Raw genomic sequence first — 18109 nt, 5'->3', positions numbered from 1 at the left:
TTAAATGGATTTAAAAAGTCAAAATTTAGTTATAAATAAAAATGGAGGGAGTATTTTATAAAAACAATCATGCATTTCATTATAATCCATCCAACTCCTAGACAATTTTGAACCGATAAAAACTTTATAAATAAAAAAGAGATGCGTCCTTCATTTATTTGATAATTTAGTGTAATTTTAAATGCCAACCTTAAACTTAGACGTGGTCTATTTGTTCAAAATACAAGTGTGGGCTCCAAATATTGATGAATGGCCTCCATCCCACTATAAATTCCAGTCAAAAGCGTAATGTGAGAACCACAATACATTACAATTGACATAACTTTATGTGCACGTATAAACAAAACAGATTAGTGCATCTTTGTAGTGTTTCACTATTGTATGTACTATATACTCCTACTTATTGAATATATTTAAACATCGATGGGACATCAATTAAAGATGGTTGGAATAAGAACATACTCCCAACTCAACAACTCAATATAAATACGTTGTTGCTCATAAACATTTTCCACACCACCACCTTCTCTTAAAAACACAACTTGTTGCTATATCATAATATTAGTAATAGTGAAGATGGAGAGCATGAGTAGTATATGGCAGGGGTTGAAACCAGATGTGCTAATGGTGTTTGTACAAATATCAATAGCTGCTGTGAACATAATATACAAACTTGCAATAAATGATGGAATGAGCATGAGAGTTGCCACTGCTTATCGTCTCATCATTGCAGCAGCTTTCACTATCCCAATTGCTCTTATCTTTGATAGGTTCATATATTATTCACCTTCAACTTTTTTATATCACTTGAAATATGTTTTTTTCTTATAAAAAAATTATATGAAAAATGATAAATTAATATATTTGAAATGGAGTGTCTCTCAAAATAGTTTTATTTTTAAAAACTGAAATATCTCATCTGAGAGTCGTGACAATTTTTTCAAAACACTATGTAAATTAGTAGTAATTTAATCATAGAAAAATAAATAGAAGTCTTATCCTACAATTGTTTAACCATTATAAATATTTTATAAAATCATGTACAGTAGTAATATATTGCACGTAAGAGTGTAGCATAAAAAGTACGGGTAGTTAAATAGAATTTGAATCCCCGTCACATTCCTATATATCTTGTGATTCTTATCTTTTGATGATTTTTTTAATTTTGATAATTTTGTTATTTTTTTAATGATTAGAGAGAGCAACATTAAGAAGGGCAAAAAAGACATCACTTATGTATTATCAAAAAACTGTATGAAACTCAAAGATAACTTTTTAAAAAAGCAAACTTTTTAAAGTTTGGAGGATAACGTTTTATTAACAACTTTTAAATTTTCAAGTAAACTTTATCAAAATATTTATTAGTTAAAAAAATTTTGAAATTAAACTTAAGCTTTGTCACTACTTATTTTATAAAATTAACTACTTCATTCATAAAATAAATAAAAAAGTAAATCTAATATACTTAGAGTTTGGGTGGTTATAAACTGATCATTCTATTTATAGTAATTTGTTGAGAGAAAAAAATCAAAATTTTAAATTAATTTAATCTAGAAACTACTGCACACAACAAAATTCAAGTTACTAAAAAAAATATAAAGTTGTATCAATGATACAAAAACAAGATCCGAACATAAGTTTGTCGTTTTATTCTCAAAAGTGAGAAGAAACTTTTTTTGTTGTTCCCACCAACCATTATCTCTTTCATAACTAAACTTGAGAAAATAGTATTTCTTCTTTTTTTTTTTCTGCTATTACTTTTTACCTTGTAATTTTTCCATAACTAAGCTAAAAAAATTCTGTCTTTTTTGCAGGAAGAAGAGACCAAAGATTACTTGGAGTGTGCTTTCTAAGTCATTTCTATGTGGATTGTTTGGGTATGTGACTTCTAGTTCTATCCTCAAATTATACAAATATTTTCTTCTGTCATGTATCTATATTTTCAATGGTCCAAGCTAATCTTACACGAAAAAACTAATCTATTGATATGTAATATTTCAGGGGAAGTTTGTATCTAAATCTTTACCTCGAGGCTCTGGCTTTGACATCGGCAACGTTTATGTTGGCCATCGTCAACCTAATTCCAGCCATTACCTTCATGATGGCTGTATGCTTGAGGTACATATATATCTATCAATTACATAATGGAAATTACATGTAAACATCGTTCCGTCATTTTTAATTTATTTACTTTTGGTTTTTTATAGAATGGATAAATTAAATTTGAGGGTGATAGAAGGAAAGGCAAAGGTGATAGGAACAGTAATGGGAATAAGTGGAGCAATGTTGATGCTTTTTTTCAAAGGTGCAGAGATTCATATTTGGTCTTCCAATATCAACCTTTTGCATCCACATCACAACCAAAATGAACAAATGGCATCTCACCATGCCGACCTTCGTAAAAAATTGTTGGGTGTTTCAATTGCACTGCTAAGCAGTTGCTCTTTCTCTATGTGGTTTATCATTCAGGTTAGCTTATTATAAATAATTTTTTTAAACCGGAATTTTGATGAACTCGTCATACATATAGTTGTGTTGTGTTGCTGATATCCTTCTCTTTTAAATGGCACAGGCTAAGTTGAATGAGGAATACCCTTGTCATCACTCAAGTGCAGCTTTAATGTCTACAATGGGAGCCATTCAAGGAACTATTATTGCTTTTTGTGTAGACAGGGATTTGAATCAATGGAAACTAGGAAACACCCTCAGGATTCTTACCGTTGTTTATCCGGTATGCTCTAAAAGATTTACAAAATTTTTTAAATTACACTTCAAGAATATATTATATATTCCTTGAAGCCATTTTTCATGTGAGTGAATGTTGATGCAGGGAATTGTGGTGTCTGGATTAGCAGTTATCATGATTGCGTGGTGCATAAAGATGAGAGGACCTCTATTTGCATCTATTTTCAATCCTTTACAACTCTTACTCGTAGTTATAGCTGCTTATTTGATGTTGGATGAGAAATTATTTTTGGGAAGGTATATTCTAAATCTAAGTTCACCTAAATATATGTCAGTTCATGTTTTTTATTCTGTTTTCCAACCATCAATATATTCACAATTAACTTTTTGAAAATTACTTTCATAGCATGCTTGGAGCAATGATGATTGTTTGCGGACTCTACGCCGTACTTTGGGGACAAAGCAAAGAAATGAAAAAGAAAACGAAGATATTAATAGAGCCACTAGAAATCACAAGAAAAACCGAGAATGTTGAGCTTGTTGTTATTACCGTGCCGGTTCACAATGATAAAGTTATCCAAAACTACAAAAATTAAGTCATTACTAAATAAAAAGTTGATAAATGATCAATCAAAAATCAAAAATTTTAATGACTTAATTCTTATAGCTTTGGATAATTTTATTAGTGCGAACTCACTTAATAGGATAAATATTAAGTTTGGATGTTATTGTTGTTAATAATGATCAATGATTGTTTATATTAAAGATTATGATTTTAAAGGGAAAAGAAAATGAAAACCCCTTCCGTCATTTATATTAATTCGTCTTTCTTCTCGATTATTCTTGATTCCAACATCAACACACAGTCGAGTTGTATTTTATACAGTATAAGAATACGATATTTACATATAATATTCTTAAATCTTTATTCCATCATTAAGCACTAATGAATTAAATAATGTCTTTTAAAGTAAAATTATGTCATCATTTGAGCAATGATTGGAATATCGTACTATATATACAACAGTTATGCACTGCTATTAATGACTTAAATATGAGGACGAGGATTTACACTGTGGCTGTTTTCTCATTGGTAAACAAAAATTGGTGCTATCCACAATTTTCAATAAGCTAGCTACTAATCTAAAGAATATATTCCATCTAAATAATATTATATATGTTATTTTTCCAAGTCCTTAAAATGGGTCCACCAAATCTCATGGTTCATGAATTTTCGAGATATGCTATATAGTGACGTAGTAAAAAGCACAATCAAAAAATGCGATAACAACTAATGCACAAAATTACCAAATTCACAAACAGATAATAAATACAGAGCATATATGCAAAGAGAAGATTTGATTAGTGAAAGTGATTAGTGAAAACAGTAAAGGTTTTGCAGTCACATTGTTGTCGCGTAAAAGTTTTCGTGATTTCAGTGTGTTCGGTCAATACAGATATCGTAACACCCATCAGTCTTTGTGGTATGAATTAACTACAATTTATTTTTTAATATAAGTTGATATCTATATCAGTATTGGACGTTTTTGAGGTCGCAGTCGGTTTTTCAAAACATGTATTATTGATGATTGTTGTGATCGGAAGCAAGATGAAGAAGTTATGCCGGAGAAAGGAAAAGAAGGTTTCCGTCTCGCCGGAGAAGAGTTGCGGAACAATGAAAAAACGTTACGGAAATGTGAATATTCTAACTAGGGATTCTTCTACTGTACAGAGAAAAAAAGGTGAATTAAGGGTAAAAATACTTTTTAGTATTAAATATTAAATAATTATTATAATATTTATTATAATATTTATTTTGATTCCACTAGTCAAAACTTGTTCATCTATCTAGTTTGTCTGGGACATGGCATGTCAAATTCCAATCAAAACGAATCATTCATTCTCACAAGTGTTTTACTAGAATGCTACATGTGTATCTTATAAGATTTTAATGTTTTATCAAATAGTTTTAAATATCTTCATATTTTGAGAAAATATAATATGCTGTAAAATATTAATATAATTTAATAAATTTAAATTTTTTAATTGAATGTCTGTATAATATTATTTTAGATTCAGAGCACTGCTTTTTAAACTCTTATATTTTTATATAGATTTTTATTTAAATCTTAAGAGTTTAATGTAATATAAATAAAATTTAAATTTGCAAGTTGTATGTTTGAATTTGATTAGTCAAGTTGAATGGATAATTATTGTAAATGTAAGTATTCAAAGATTTATAGTTTTATATGTTTTGCACGATTTAACTACTAAAAATAAGCTCTGTAGCGACGTGATTCTTATGCCACAAAATGGAATATTACGTCACAACACAAAATTAGCGACGTGGACATATATGTCGCTTGGGAGTGCGTGGCAACTTGGTTGTGTCATGATTCTCACGTCACTAAATAGTGACATGGAAATCACGTCGCAACGTGATAGAACACGGAGAAATTTTGTGGTGTGGTAAACATGACACAAGTTAGCGACGTGGTAATCATTTCACAAACTTTCTGATTAATTTAAGAGAGTAGCGACGTGATACACATGTCACAAATTAGTGACATGTATAACACGTCACAAACGTTAGTTTTTTTTTAAAAAAATTATTATTATTATTATAAAAAAGGTTTTATTATTAATATTTTTTATTCAAAGTTTCCACCACAATTTCAAAATGCTTGATATAATAATAATAAACAAAATGCTATAATATAATAAACAAAATACAAAAGTATATTGAATTTATAATATAATAAACAAAATGTTACATAAAATTAAATTACCCTACACAATTTCAAATTTAAATAAAAATAAAATTAATCCTAAGGGTCATCTGGATCGGGAAAATCCTCAAGGTTCATATCTTCATCATCATTCTCTCGCTCATTTCCAACCACTCATACGTTTCCACCAAACGGTTGACTACCACTTCTTTGTTGGAATTGCATAAGTAATCGCATTTGCTGCTTCATCTCTGCTTGCCTCTTCGCTATTGTCTCTATTTGTTGTTAATGCCCCTCCATTTGCGCTTTTAGCGCCGCCTCACGTTGCACTTTCTCATCCATTTGGACTTTTAGCGCCGCCTCACGTTGCACTGACTCACGTCTTGCCTCAGTTAGGGCCAATTGTCTTATTGTTTCCATTACTTGCGGTGTCAATTGTGCTGGACGTGACGATCCTTCCCCATCTCTAACTCTTTGAAATAAAGTTGTATCCCCACTTCTCAAGCTTCCCGCCAAATTTCCACCACAAAAAAATCCATTAGGCCCTTTTCCGCCAACGACTTCATTCCAAATATAAAAATATTTATTTTATTGAAATAATAATAATAAACAAAATACTAAAATCTATTGAATTTATAATATAATAAATAAAATGTTACATAAAATTAAAGTACCCTACACAATTTCAAATTTAAATAAAAATAAAATTAATCCTAAGGGTCATCTGGATCGGGAAAATCCTCAAGGTTCATATCTTTATCATTATTCTCTCGCTCATTTCCAATCACTCATACGTTTCCACCAAACGGTTGACTACCACTTCTTTGTTGGAATTGCATAAGTAATCGCATTTGCTGCTCCATCTCTGCTTGCCTCTTCGCTATTGTCTCTATTTGTTGTTGTTGCCCCTCCATTTGTGCTTTTAGCGCTGCCTCATGTTGCACTTGCTCATCCATTTGGACTTTTAGTGCCGCCTCACGTTGCACTGACTCACGTCTTGCCTCAGTTAGGGCCAATTGTCTTATTGTTTCCATTACTTGCGGTGTCAATTGTGCTGGACATGACGATCCTTCCCCATCTCTAACTTTTTGAAATAAAGTTCTATCCCCACTTCTCAAGCTTCCCGCCAAATTTCCACCACAAAAAAAACACCCATTAGGCCCTTTTCCGCCAACGACTTCATTCCAAATATAAAAATCAACATCTGGATGAAGCGACTCTCCTTCTCTAGGAGTATATTTGGGATTATTGACCAAAAATGTTACAAGCAATGTTTGATAATCCCCCTACACACAAAAAAATAAGTATTTAACTTAAATTAAAATATATTAAATAATAAAATGAAAATTAGTTGTCATGTGATTTTTATGCCACAACATCAGAGTTGCCACATGAAAATCACGCCGCAACTTTTTTAGTTGCCACGTGAAAATCACGCCACAACTTTTTTAGTTGTCACGTGAAAATCACATCACAAAATTGCCATTAAATATAAAAAAAATATAATAAAAATTGAATAACTTACCAAAGCTTTTCGTGTACGCTCATAAACATAATCACCCGATTTTTTTGTTTGAGTTTCTTTAACCAGCTCGACCATTAGTGGTTGTCTCCCTAACCTCTTAGCCTAAATAATAAAATTAACTTTAATTAAAAACAAATAATTAATCAAAACATAACTTTAAAAAGTGGTAATAATTACCATGCGCCGAGAATGTTCGTAAGTGCTTATACTTCCAACTGCATTAAGGTAACCCCCTTTTTCAGATGCCCTCATTTTTTTGGCATTTTCAGATTTAGCCTTAAATTCGTCTGATTTCCAATACACAAGAAGTTTCTCAAAATCTTCTTGGTCCATTCACTCGGGACGACTACCATCACGTTCCCAACGCTTTCTAATACGTCGCAACGTGTTGGAAAGTCTTTTTTATGTTCTGCTATAATAATTTTTTTAACAAGTCTCTCGCTCATTTGATCCCAAGTGCACTTTTCCTGATGACATTTAAATAAACTATTAGAAAACTATAGTAAAAAAATTTAAATAAACAATGACTCGAAAAATTAATTAAGTATACCTTAAAACAATTAAACCAAGCCTCTTTATTTGAAACGTCTCCAAAAGTCGTCCAAGCTTCTTTATACATTTGTTGAATCACATAGTACACACACCTTGCAGCAGTCCGACTCGGCCCAAAACTAAAAAACAATAATTTTATTTAGCATACATTAAATATAAATTTATATTTAAAAAAATAAATGTAAACTTAATTAAAATTTAATATATAAGATACTTACGAACTTCCTGCGGGCCAAATATAATTTATGCCGTTAATGATATGAATCTCTCTCGGATCATCCTCCCCCTGAGTATGATCACCATCAGACTGATCATCATCTCCATCATGCGCAATATCATCCCCACCCGGCTCCACATGATCATTCTCACGTGTAGGTATATGTGTGGTAGGTGAGGTGTGTGACCCCCAGTCTGCTGAAAGGATGGGGGGCACCTGTGTGGGAAGTGGAGTGCGGGGTCCCCAAGTCGGCTGGAAGCTTGGGGGAACCTTTGTGGGATGTGGAGTGCGGGATCCCCAAGTCGGCTGGAAGTCTGGAGGCATAATCCAAGCGTGACATTTCTAGGTTCTGCGGCAAAATCAGGATGTATTCGATCAAAGTGCTTCCAAGCCTCGCCATTAGATGGATGTCGCATTGTGCCTGGACTTGTTTTGTTTGTATGATGTCATGTCATCTGACTTGCACTATGCGTTGAAGCAAACATTCTTTTTAACCTTGGTATAATCGGAAGATAAAACATGGACTTCACTGCTACATGTGTTTGCTTACGATTAACAGCTTTACTTTGAATTTGATATCTTGGACTCTCACAGAACTTACATTCCTCCAATAATCCATCATTAGTACCAAACTCATTATCATAAAATAACATGCAACCATTAATGCAACAATCAATTTTTCTTACACTTAAACCTAACTTCGACACAAACTTCTTTGCATCATTAAAAGTTGTAGGCAAGTTGTCTTTCATAGGAGTCGAGTCCAACATCACTTTTGTGAAGAATTCCAAACACTGATCAGGAACATTCTATTTTGCCTTGGCAGCCAATAATCTCACAAACATTTATAATTTTGAGTCCGACGACCCCTCAAACAACGGTATATTCATCTCATTCAACAACTAATAAAATCTCCGCGCATCCTCAACCATGTCACCGATCAGATTAAAGTTTTACTCATATTCCATAGTCGGTCTACTACTTGAAGCATGCGAATTGCTAGTCTCTGGCACGTTCATCGACATTTTTTCACCATTAGACGTCCAAACCCAATCATTATTAATGAAACACCTTCTATGTAAATGACGTGTTACTTCCTTTGGATCATTAATTATACGTCTACATTCACATTTAAGACAAGGACACACCTAACCCCCCCCCCCCCCCCCCGCCCTTCGCTTCGACAACATTCCTGAACAAATGCCCACTTGATAAACCCATCAACCCCTTCTATGAAATTTGGTTTAAGTGCACGTCTTCCTGGTTCCAATCTATCGTACATCCAACTACAATAGTACAAATAATATTTCATACTGCATATTTGTACAATCATACAATTTCATATGAGTAAATTTTAATTATTTAATACATGCTCAACTAATACATTTTATACTGTTACAATATATACTACAAATAATAAAATATTTTTTTTAAATACAAATACTACAAATATTTCATATAATAATATTATGTGTTTGTTTTAAATATATATTAAATAAAATATTTTTAATACATAACTATTATTTTCTATTTTTTAAGTTTTATTCTAATATAATAAAAATATATATTAATACAAAATTTAACAATCTACATTATTAGTCTACATTATATGCTTCAAATAATAAAATATTTTTAAATATAAACATTACAATTAATACATATAATAATATTATGTGTTTGTTTTAAATTTATTTAATAGAATATTTTTATTACATAACTATTTTTTTTTATTAAAAAACAATTAATAAAAATCTAACATATAATACTATGATATTCTATTTTTCTACCAAAATTTTCTTTTTTACCTTTTAAACATAATAACATACTAAATTATAATATTACATTTTCTCTTTTACCAATATATATATATATATATATATATATATATATATATATATATATATATATATATATATATATATATATATATATATATATATATATATATATATATATATATATATATATATATATATATATATATATATATATATATATATATATATATATATATATATATATATATATATATATATATATAAAAAAAATAAATTTTGTTTATCATTAAATTTTTTTCTTACCATTTAAACATATTAAATATTTTATTTTCCATTAACAAATAGATATTCTGTTTTAAAAAATAATAATATAATATAAATTTTGTTTTACCTAATAAAAAATTTAAATATTCAGTCTTAAAATAATATTCTGTTTTAAAAAAAAATAATATAATATAAATTATATGACATATTTTATAATTTCTGTTTTACCTAAAAATAAATTTTACAAAACAAAATACATAATATATATTTTGTTTTAAAAATATAATCTATTTTAAATATTATGTTTTAAAAATATAATCAATTTTAAATATAATATACATATTTTGTTTAAAATAATATTCTGTTTGAAAATAATAATAATATAATATAAATTATATTAACTAATATTAACTATTTTAAAATATAAATTTTTGATTTACCTAATACCAACTTATATTCTGTTTAAAAAAAATATTTAATATAAATTATATTAACTAATATTAACTATTATTATTTAGTTTTACCTAATAATAAATTTTAAAAATAAAAAACATAATATTTCAAAACAAACTAATATTTGTCAAATTTTAAAACAAATAAATATAATATCTAAAAATCAAGCAACAATTCAAATAATATATCAAAATTTATTAAAATTGCAAAAATACCTCTTTTGCAATCTCCTTCAATCTTCTTTGTCCAATCTTTCTTTAAATCTCTTCAATATTCTTCAATCCTCTTCACTTCAATACTTAAAAAAAAATTAACAGAAATTAAATACCTAAATTAGTATAAATAATATTTGAAGAAAAAAAATACAGCAATAAGAATATTATAAGAGTAACTTACCTTTATAGAAATTGCAATGAAAGAAAAAAAAGGAAAGGATTAATGGAAGAAGAGGAATAGAAGGAAATGTGAGGGGGAGGAAGTTGAGAAACGTGAGAGGAAAAATGTCAAGTTTCTGAGATTTGGGAGATTTGGGAACGATGAAGGTGTTATATATAAGGTTGTCAGCGACGTGGAATTCATGCCACAATTTACCCACGTGGAACCCACGTCGCAACAATCAAATGGTCATATGCAATTACTGCTACTCTTGCCATATCCTGCACACGGTCAAGTCAAATGCCCTCTTAAAGTGTTGCGGCATGTTATACACGTCACAACGTGAAATTTGTAAATTTAAGTTTCCCTCTTAAACTACTTTGCAGATTTCAGGGCGCGAGGTTTTAATTTAATTTATTGGGATATAGCGACGTGGTTTTCTAGACGCCAATCAGCGAAGTGAAAATCACGTCGCAACTTCTCAACGGTCAAAACTTTGCCACGTGACAAGCATTACGCTAGTTGCGACGTGGTTAGCATTACGCTACAGGCCAACAGATATTTTCATTAATTGCCTTTTCAGAGTCAAGTCAAAACCAAGTCAATTCGTGATCAGGCTTTTTCTTACACAAACGTTGCAACGTGAGATCCACTACACAATATAATATTTCAAATTTTGAAAAAATCCCTCCATCAGATTGTTAGAGTTTTTAAATTAATTTAAGTGTAGCGACGTTTCTTCCATGTCGCAAATGTATTTTTTTTTAAAATTTCTTACTCCCACCATCTTTTCGTTATTTTCAATATTTTATTAGTAAATATGGTAGTGACGTGTCATTCACGTCGCAACTACCATTTTTTAGCCACATGTTTACCACGTTACAAATTCACGTGGGTAGGGACAAAATTTATTGTAATGCTAGGAATCATCTTTATACTTCAAAAAACTTAAAAATTAAAAATTATAATAATTTTGATTAAATATTAAAATTAAATATTCAATTATTTTGGAAATTTGAATATAATTTATGACCAAATTCATAGACTTATATTTTCAAATTATATATCTAGTCAAGTATGATATGGAAAATTTTCTCATTCATTCACTATAGTATGATAGTATCTCGGTTTATATTTTGTGCAAATTGAATTCTACTTTACATTACTATCATTTAATACTCAAACTAAAATTATAAGAAAATTTCTTTGCCAACCTCCCAACTCTCTAGCCCACCTCTGGTGAAAAACCCAAACTACCATTGACTTTGGAAGTTCATTTCCGAAATGCAAGAAAAAGGTGTTTTCGGAGATGCATCTCCGAAAGCGCCTTTTTTTTTTTGAAAAAATTGTCTTATTTCGGAAGTTCATTTCCGAAAACAGCATTTCGGAAGTGAACTTCCGAAATACTGCGCGTTCTGCAGATTTAACAAAACACTCCCCCTCCCCCATTCATTTACCCTAACTCAAATCAAAACACAACCCCTCTTCAAATTTTCTGTCAAAATCAAGTGTAAGATCAAAGAGCATTCCCAAGTCTTCTTCCAAACTCATCATCAAACACTAATTGGTAAGTTCTACATTGTTTTTTCAAGTTTTAGATCTATTTGAATAAACTCTAATAGGGTGTTTAGAAACTGAAAAAATCACATTAAGATAGGTTAGTACTGATATTAGGATGTTTAGTAGGCATAAAAGTAGTTTTGGTTTAGGTTTTTTGGGTCTGCCATTGGAGGCTGTATTGAAGGTCTGCGCAGGGGTGTTTCGGAAGTTCATTTCCGAAAACACCTCCATCCCAGTTTTCGGAAATGAACTTCCGAACTGAACCAGAAGTTCATTTTTTTTTTGTTTTTTCATTTGCCTCGCATATTAATCGATTTCGATTGTTTACAGGAATATGTCAGGCAACCAACCAGCACGCATCAGACAGGGGAGAGAGTCCCAGACTGCGTCGGCTAGAGAGGGTAGGGAGTGTCCGTTTTAATTTGCAAGTACTTTATTTTTAACGCCTTTGTTTATTGTGCCTGTTTCTTTGAAGTTTGTGTGCATGCGTTCTGACTTCTTTGACGGCGTGTCGCTGGTTTCCAACGTCTTTGTTCTTTAATGACTTGTCTGTTTCCCAAGCGTTTTTGTCCCCTTTCTTCTTTTATAAAAGGAGGTCTCATGGACCTTTCTTTCTTCATTTTTACGCAGGAATGGGTGGCGCTAAGGGAAGAAAGGGTTCTTCAACCTCGTGCTCTCGCGGAGTGAAGGAGGTGAAGGAGAAGAATAAGGTTTTGACTGGTTCTGCTTCTCGTCCCCTGGGGGTCCATGGCTCGGACGTGCAGGCTCAGTCTTCAGGCGTGAGAGTCATGATCAACGCTGATGGTTCTGAGACTGAGTGGGATGAGGATTGGTATAATTATCTTCATTCGGAGGAGTTCGCTCGTCGGGCAGAATAACGTGTTTTTGTTTTGTTTGATGTGTATTTTGTAACGCTCGTCGGGCAGAATAACGTGTTTTTATTTTGTTTGACGTGTTTTGTTTTGTTTTGTTTTGATTTCTGATTGTATCTTTCGCACAGTGTTTTTGGATTGGATTTATCATCTTAGTATTTTCAGTTTATCTATTGCTTATTTTTATTTGGCGTTTGCGTTTAATTAAAATGCGAGACAGTTTAAGAAAAAGCATAAAAAAAACACAGTTTCAGCATAATTCGGAAGTTCATTTCCGAAGACACCCCCCATGAGGTGTTTTCGGAAGTTCATCTCCGAAGACACCCCCTATGAGGTGTTTTCGGAGATGCACTTCCGAATTATGGAAATTTTTTTAAAAAAAAAAAAGCGCTTCGGAAGTTCATTTCCGAAGCAAGGGTATTTTGAGATTTTCGCTGGGAGTGACCCCATAGGGAGGTGGCTAAAGAAATTTCCAATTATAATGCATAGACATTCTTTGACTTCCTTCAGTTTTGAATTGGTTAAAATAGTTCACATTATATATTTACAATCGAGATGAAGGATAATTTATGGAATACTATAATTCAGATTTAGACTTTGATATTTTTTCTAGGTCAGATTTAAACTTCACAAAATCTCTTTGACATAGATTCTTATTATCTTTGTTAAAAAAACTCGTCTACATCTTAATATTTTAAATATTCAATTTATAAATATTAATAAAACATTAATTTTTTTCCTAATATACCTTTTAATAGTTAATAGTTTTCTTTCCTTCAAATTTTTAATTTTATTTTTTCTATATCATTAATAGTTATACACACCTTTAACATATGACTGAACAACTATTGTAGTTTATAAAATACATGATGAGAAAGAAGTGAAGTATCTCATTGAATTGTATTGGTTATGTACAAGTAGAGTTGTTAAAATAGACTATCCGGTCTTAGATGGGCTTTTTTATATGGACTCGAGAATTATTACTCGAGCCTGACCCTGATAGGCTTCGGACTACGCAGCCCTAAATGAGTGTTTTTAAATAAAAAAATTAAAATAAAAACTCATTAATATTTATTATAAATTAAATGAAAATTATATTATTTTTAACATAATACATTTTTAAGTACTATATTATCTCTTATAAATACTATAATGTGTTTTTAAATACAATATATGTCTAAATTGTATAAAATAATACTTGAATAGTTAGCATAAGATAAAAACTAATATAATACGATGAAAAAATTATGATTATATTAATGTATAATATTTAAAAGAGAAAGATTGAATAGAATAGAGATAAAATTTAGTGAGGTGAGAAAAATGAATGTGCTATTTAGAATAAGACAATATAAATATTAATATATATTTTTAAAATTTTCTATTTATGCGGGCCTAATGGGCTACCCACGACCCATATGGGCTAACCCATTTTGACAACTCTACGTACAAGTGACACATTACACTTATAAGGAAATGTAGGTGTAAAAAGTAGTTACACTCAATAACTAATTTTCAATAAGTTAGTTAGTTATAACAACTAATAAGTACCAATAACAAGCTTCTACATCAAGTTTATAATGTAACACCCCATGATTTCAGTTTATTAATTTAATTAAGATTTAAATTAAATAATTGGAATTTAGTATTTTAATCGGAAAATGATGAAATAAAGGCTATTGGGCTTATGGTGTGATGTTAGTAAAAGAGGGGTGCTATATTGGTTAGGCCTTTTACTAAGTTGTGATATTTTATTTTATTTTATTTTCATAAAATAAGAAAGAAAGGAACCATTTGGGGAGAAAGGAAGAACACGTGAAAAGAAGGGAAGAGTAAGAGGCAAGAACGTGAAACCGGAAGGAGAGCATTCAAGAGATTCATCGAGGTAAGGGGGGACTCTTCCTTTTAGTATCTCTTATGTGATCTTAGGTGATAGGTAGATTGATGTATGGTTTGATTCAATTAGACATTGGGATAGTTAGGTTAGGGTGTTCTAATTTGGATTGAATTGATGATGATTGTGTGAACTATTTGGTTAATAATGCGTTAAATGATGTTCTTGTGGTGTGTAATTGAATATATGATGATTGTATGCCTGTATGTGATGTCTGGAATCGTTTTTGGGTGAAAAGGGAGTGAAATCGCAGGGTCTGTCGCAGACTTGGGGTTTGCTGAAATCGCAGGTCCGCTGAGCGGGGGGGGGGGGTCCGCTGAGCGGAGGTCCCAACGTAGTTCGCTTCTGTTTGACGTCGCTTGAGGTCCGCTGAGTGGGGGTTGGAAGGGTTTCGCTTCTGCCTTGCTCCGCTGAGCGAACCTTGCTGTGTGTGAATTTTTCTAAACTTCAAAATAACGTATCTTTTGATCCGTGAATCATTTCTTAGTGCCGTTTTGGGCGTTGTGCAAGTAATTAAGTGTGTTATAAGATGGATGATGAATATTGGTATTATCCGACTTTATTTCCTTAAAAACTAGATTTAATTACTTGATGAGAATTGAACATTGTGTGCATATGAGATAGGTGTGACAATGTGTTTGATGTGATGATGAATTGGTTGTGATTTGTTATTATGATTGTGATGGATGCATGACTATTTGAATGATGTTGAAAACATGTACATACTTATTCGGTGATGTGGTGTTGAGATGAGTTGCTCATCGTGATTTAGTGTGTTTTAAGTATGTTATATGTGTTTCATTCATTCATATGCATTGATATTGGATCCCGGTGATGGTTGGATCGTTGGTGGACATATTTCCCATTGTGTGGAAATTGTGTCGGTGGGCCGTATCTCGATGAGGCGTAGATCGGTTAGGTGGATTGATTCCACGATTTATTGGTACCACATGCATAGTGTCAGTTGTGTCATATGCATTTTGTCATAATATGATTGTATGGATTTCTGTAGTATGTGTTGTAATCTATTATTGTGTGAATTAATAATGGATGTGAATCTGAATATGTATAATTGGGTGAACGGTATATTATGATGCTTGTTGCTTATGAATTGCATAATATTTACTAATTGAGAATGAGACTCACCCTTACATGTTGTCATTTTCAGATTGAGGAGTAGCGGCATTAGTGCTTGGTGAGGATGACTCGTAGAGTTTATCCGTTTATGTTGGGTCGTGTCGGTCATGCTCTGATCTGTAACACTGGGGAACGATAGTTATAGGGTTTTTATGAAATTATCTAATTTATTTGGTGTTGGATTATGATCCCATTTTGGTTGTATTTGATGATGTTTCGTATTCCGCTGTGTTAAACATGATTGTGTTTTGGTGAATCGTTTCCTAATAAAGCATGACTTTGACCTTAGTTGATTTAATTGTTTTGAATAATTGTGGCACCCTTGTGCATATGTTTTTACTCTGATTAATTATTAAAATTGCCGCGGGGTTTAGAAGGGTGTTACATATAACACTCTCCCTCAAGTTAGGAGGTATATATTGCAAATTTCCAACTTGATTGTTAGGTAGTGAAATGTGAAAAGTAGTTATACTCAATAACTAATTCCAGTAAGTTAGTTAGTTATAACAACTAATAACTATTAATAACAAGCTTCTACATCAAGTTCATAATAGTATCCCTCAAGTTGGGAGGATATATTGTGAATTTCCAACTTGGTTGTTAGGTAGTGAAAAGAGTTTTTTTTAAAGAGCTTCAGTAAGAGGGTCTGCTAGTTGATACTTTGATGGAATATGGATCAATTTGATGAAGTTTATGGAAACATGCTCTTGAGAAAAATGACAATCAATGTCAACGTGCTTAGCTCTTTCATGGCTCATAGGATTGTTGATGTGCTGTCACAGAAGACTTTCCAAAATGGAACATCAATGTTGAATGCCCTTTGGAGTTGTTTCAACCACATCAAATCATATGTCGTAGAAGCTACAAAGGATTCACCAATGGAGATGCAAAATCTTGTAGTAGATTTCCTTGTTGTGATGCAACTCTCCCAATCTACATTAAAATAAGAAGAGATGTGAAGAGATGGATTAGCATAAAACATGATTCCTTAACCTGGTGTGCCCTTCAAGTATTGTAGTGCATGATGAATTCCATTCAAATGAGATTGTCGTGGTTTGGCCATGTATTGACTGAGTTTGTTTACTACAAAAAATGCCTAGTCTGGAAATGGCTAGATACAACAATCTACCAATTCATTTGCTTTACTTTGCAATTTCTAAGCCAAGAAAATATTTGAGATCTCTTAAAAGCTTTAACTTGAACATGCTTTGGAGTAGTGTCTGAGTTTCTTGATTGAAGTTGGAATTTGGACTAGTTAGTACTATGTTATCAACATATACCAAAAGAACCACAAGAGAGTTATATGTTCCTTTTGTGAATAATGAATGATCTGCTTATGATTAGTTGTATAATGTGTGATCTGATTATGATTGTTGTAGTAGGACGTGTAAAACGTCTCTGAAAAAACCCTTAAAATCTTTAGGCACTCTCGACACTACAGAGAATAGATTTCGGGTCGAACGTGCAAAATGTCTTTGATATCACCCTTGAAATCTTAAGGCTTGTTCGGTGCTGTGGGGAATTGATTGGTGTACTCGAACTTGCAAAACGTCTTTGATAGCACCCTTGAAATATTTACTTCAGGCATCACGTGTGTTGGTTGTATCCCGGTTTGCTGTTACGTGCATTCACACTTTGGTGCCCTTAAGAGGGAGGGGACAAGACATAAAGCAGAGCAACAAGAATATAATAGCAATGCATATATGTATATAGTTTACATTTGATAATTATATAAGTAATTGCAACTAGGCAATAATTTTAAAAATACATATATTAAATATTGTAGTCGTTCGCAAGTATGTAATGATTGTTCGCCCACAAGTGCATTTTACAGGCGGCTTGATTGTTGGCTGATCTAGAGGACTGGGTTTTTGACTTTACAGACGATCGCATCCTGAAGGACGTGTTTGAGGTATCGAGCTTCACATTTTTTGTTGATGTTTCGGTGGTTGCATATGGGCTCTATTCCTAGTGGTCAAGGCGATGTGGTGCCTCTGAGCTCCGAACTCCCTCCAATGTATCCCTACGAGGATACCACTCTCGTCATCCGGTTTGTTGTCCGGCTTGC

General features: G+C 31.8%; 1 protein-coding gene across 1 annotated transcript; it reads left to right on the top strand.

Annotated features, from left to right (window-relative positions):
• The first annotated feature begins 431 nt into the window (after window positions 1-431).
• LOC131607738 (WAT1-related protein At1g68170-like) lies at window positions 432-3495 on the top strand. Its single transcript, XM_058879707.1, has 7 exons — window positions 432-770; window positions 1815-1877; window positions 2002-2118; window positions 2208-2469; window positions 2573-2731; window positions 2831-2982; window positions 3092-3495. Exons 1-7 carry the CDS (start codon window positions 577-579, stop codon window positions 3279-3281), a joined length of 1137 nt encoding a protein of 378 aa, XP_058735690.1. The 5' UTR covers window positions 432-576; the 3' UTR covers window positions 3282-3495.
• Window positions 3496-18109: the final 14614 nt, after the last annotated feature.

This window comes from Vicia villosa, linkage group LG5, assembly GCF_029867415.1.
Source record: "Vicia villosa cultivar HV-30 ecotype Madison, WI linkage group LG5, Vvil1.0, whole genome shotgun sequence".
NCBI classification, from domain to species: domain Eukaryota; kingdom Viridiplantae; phylum Streptophyta; class Magnoliopsida; order Fabales; family Fabaceae; genus Vicia; species Vicia villosa.
Note: the sequence above shows the minus strand (reverse complement) of the source record. Positions and strands in the feature narration are given on the sequence as shown.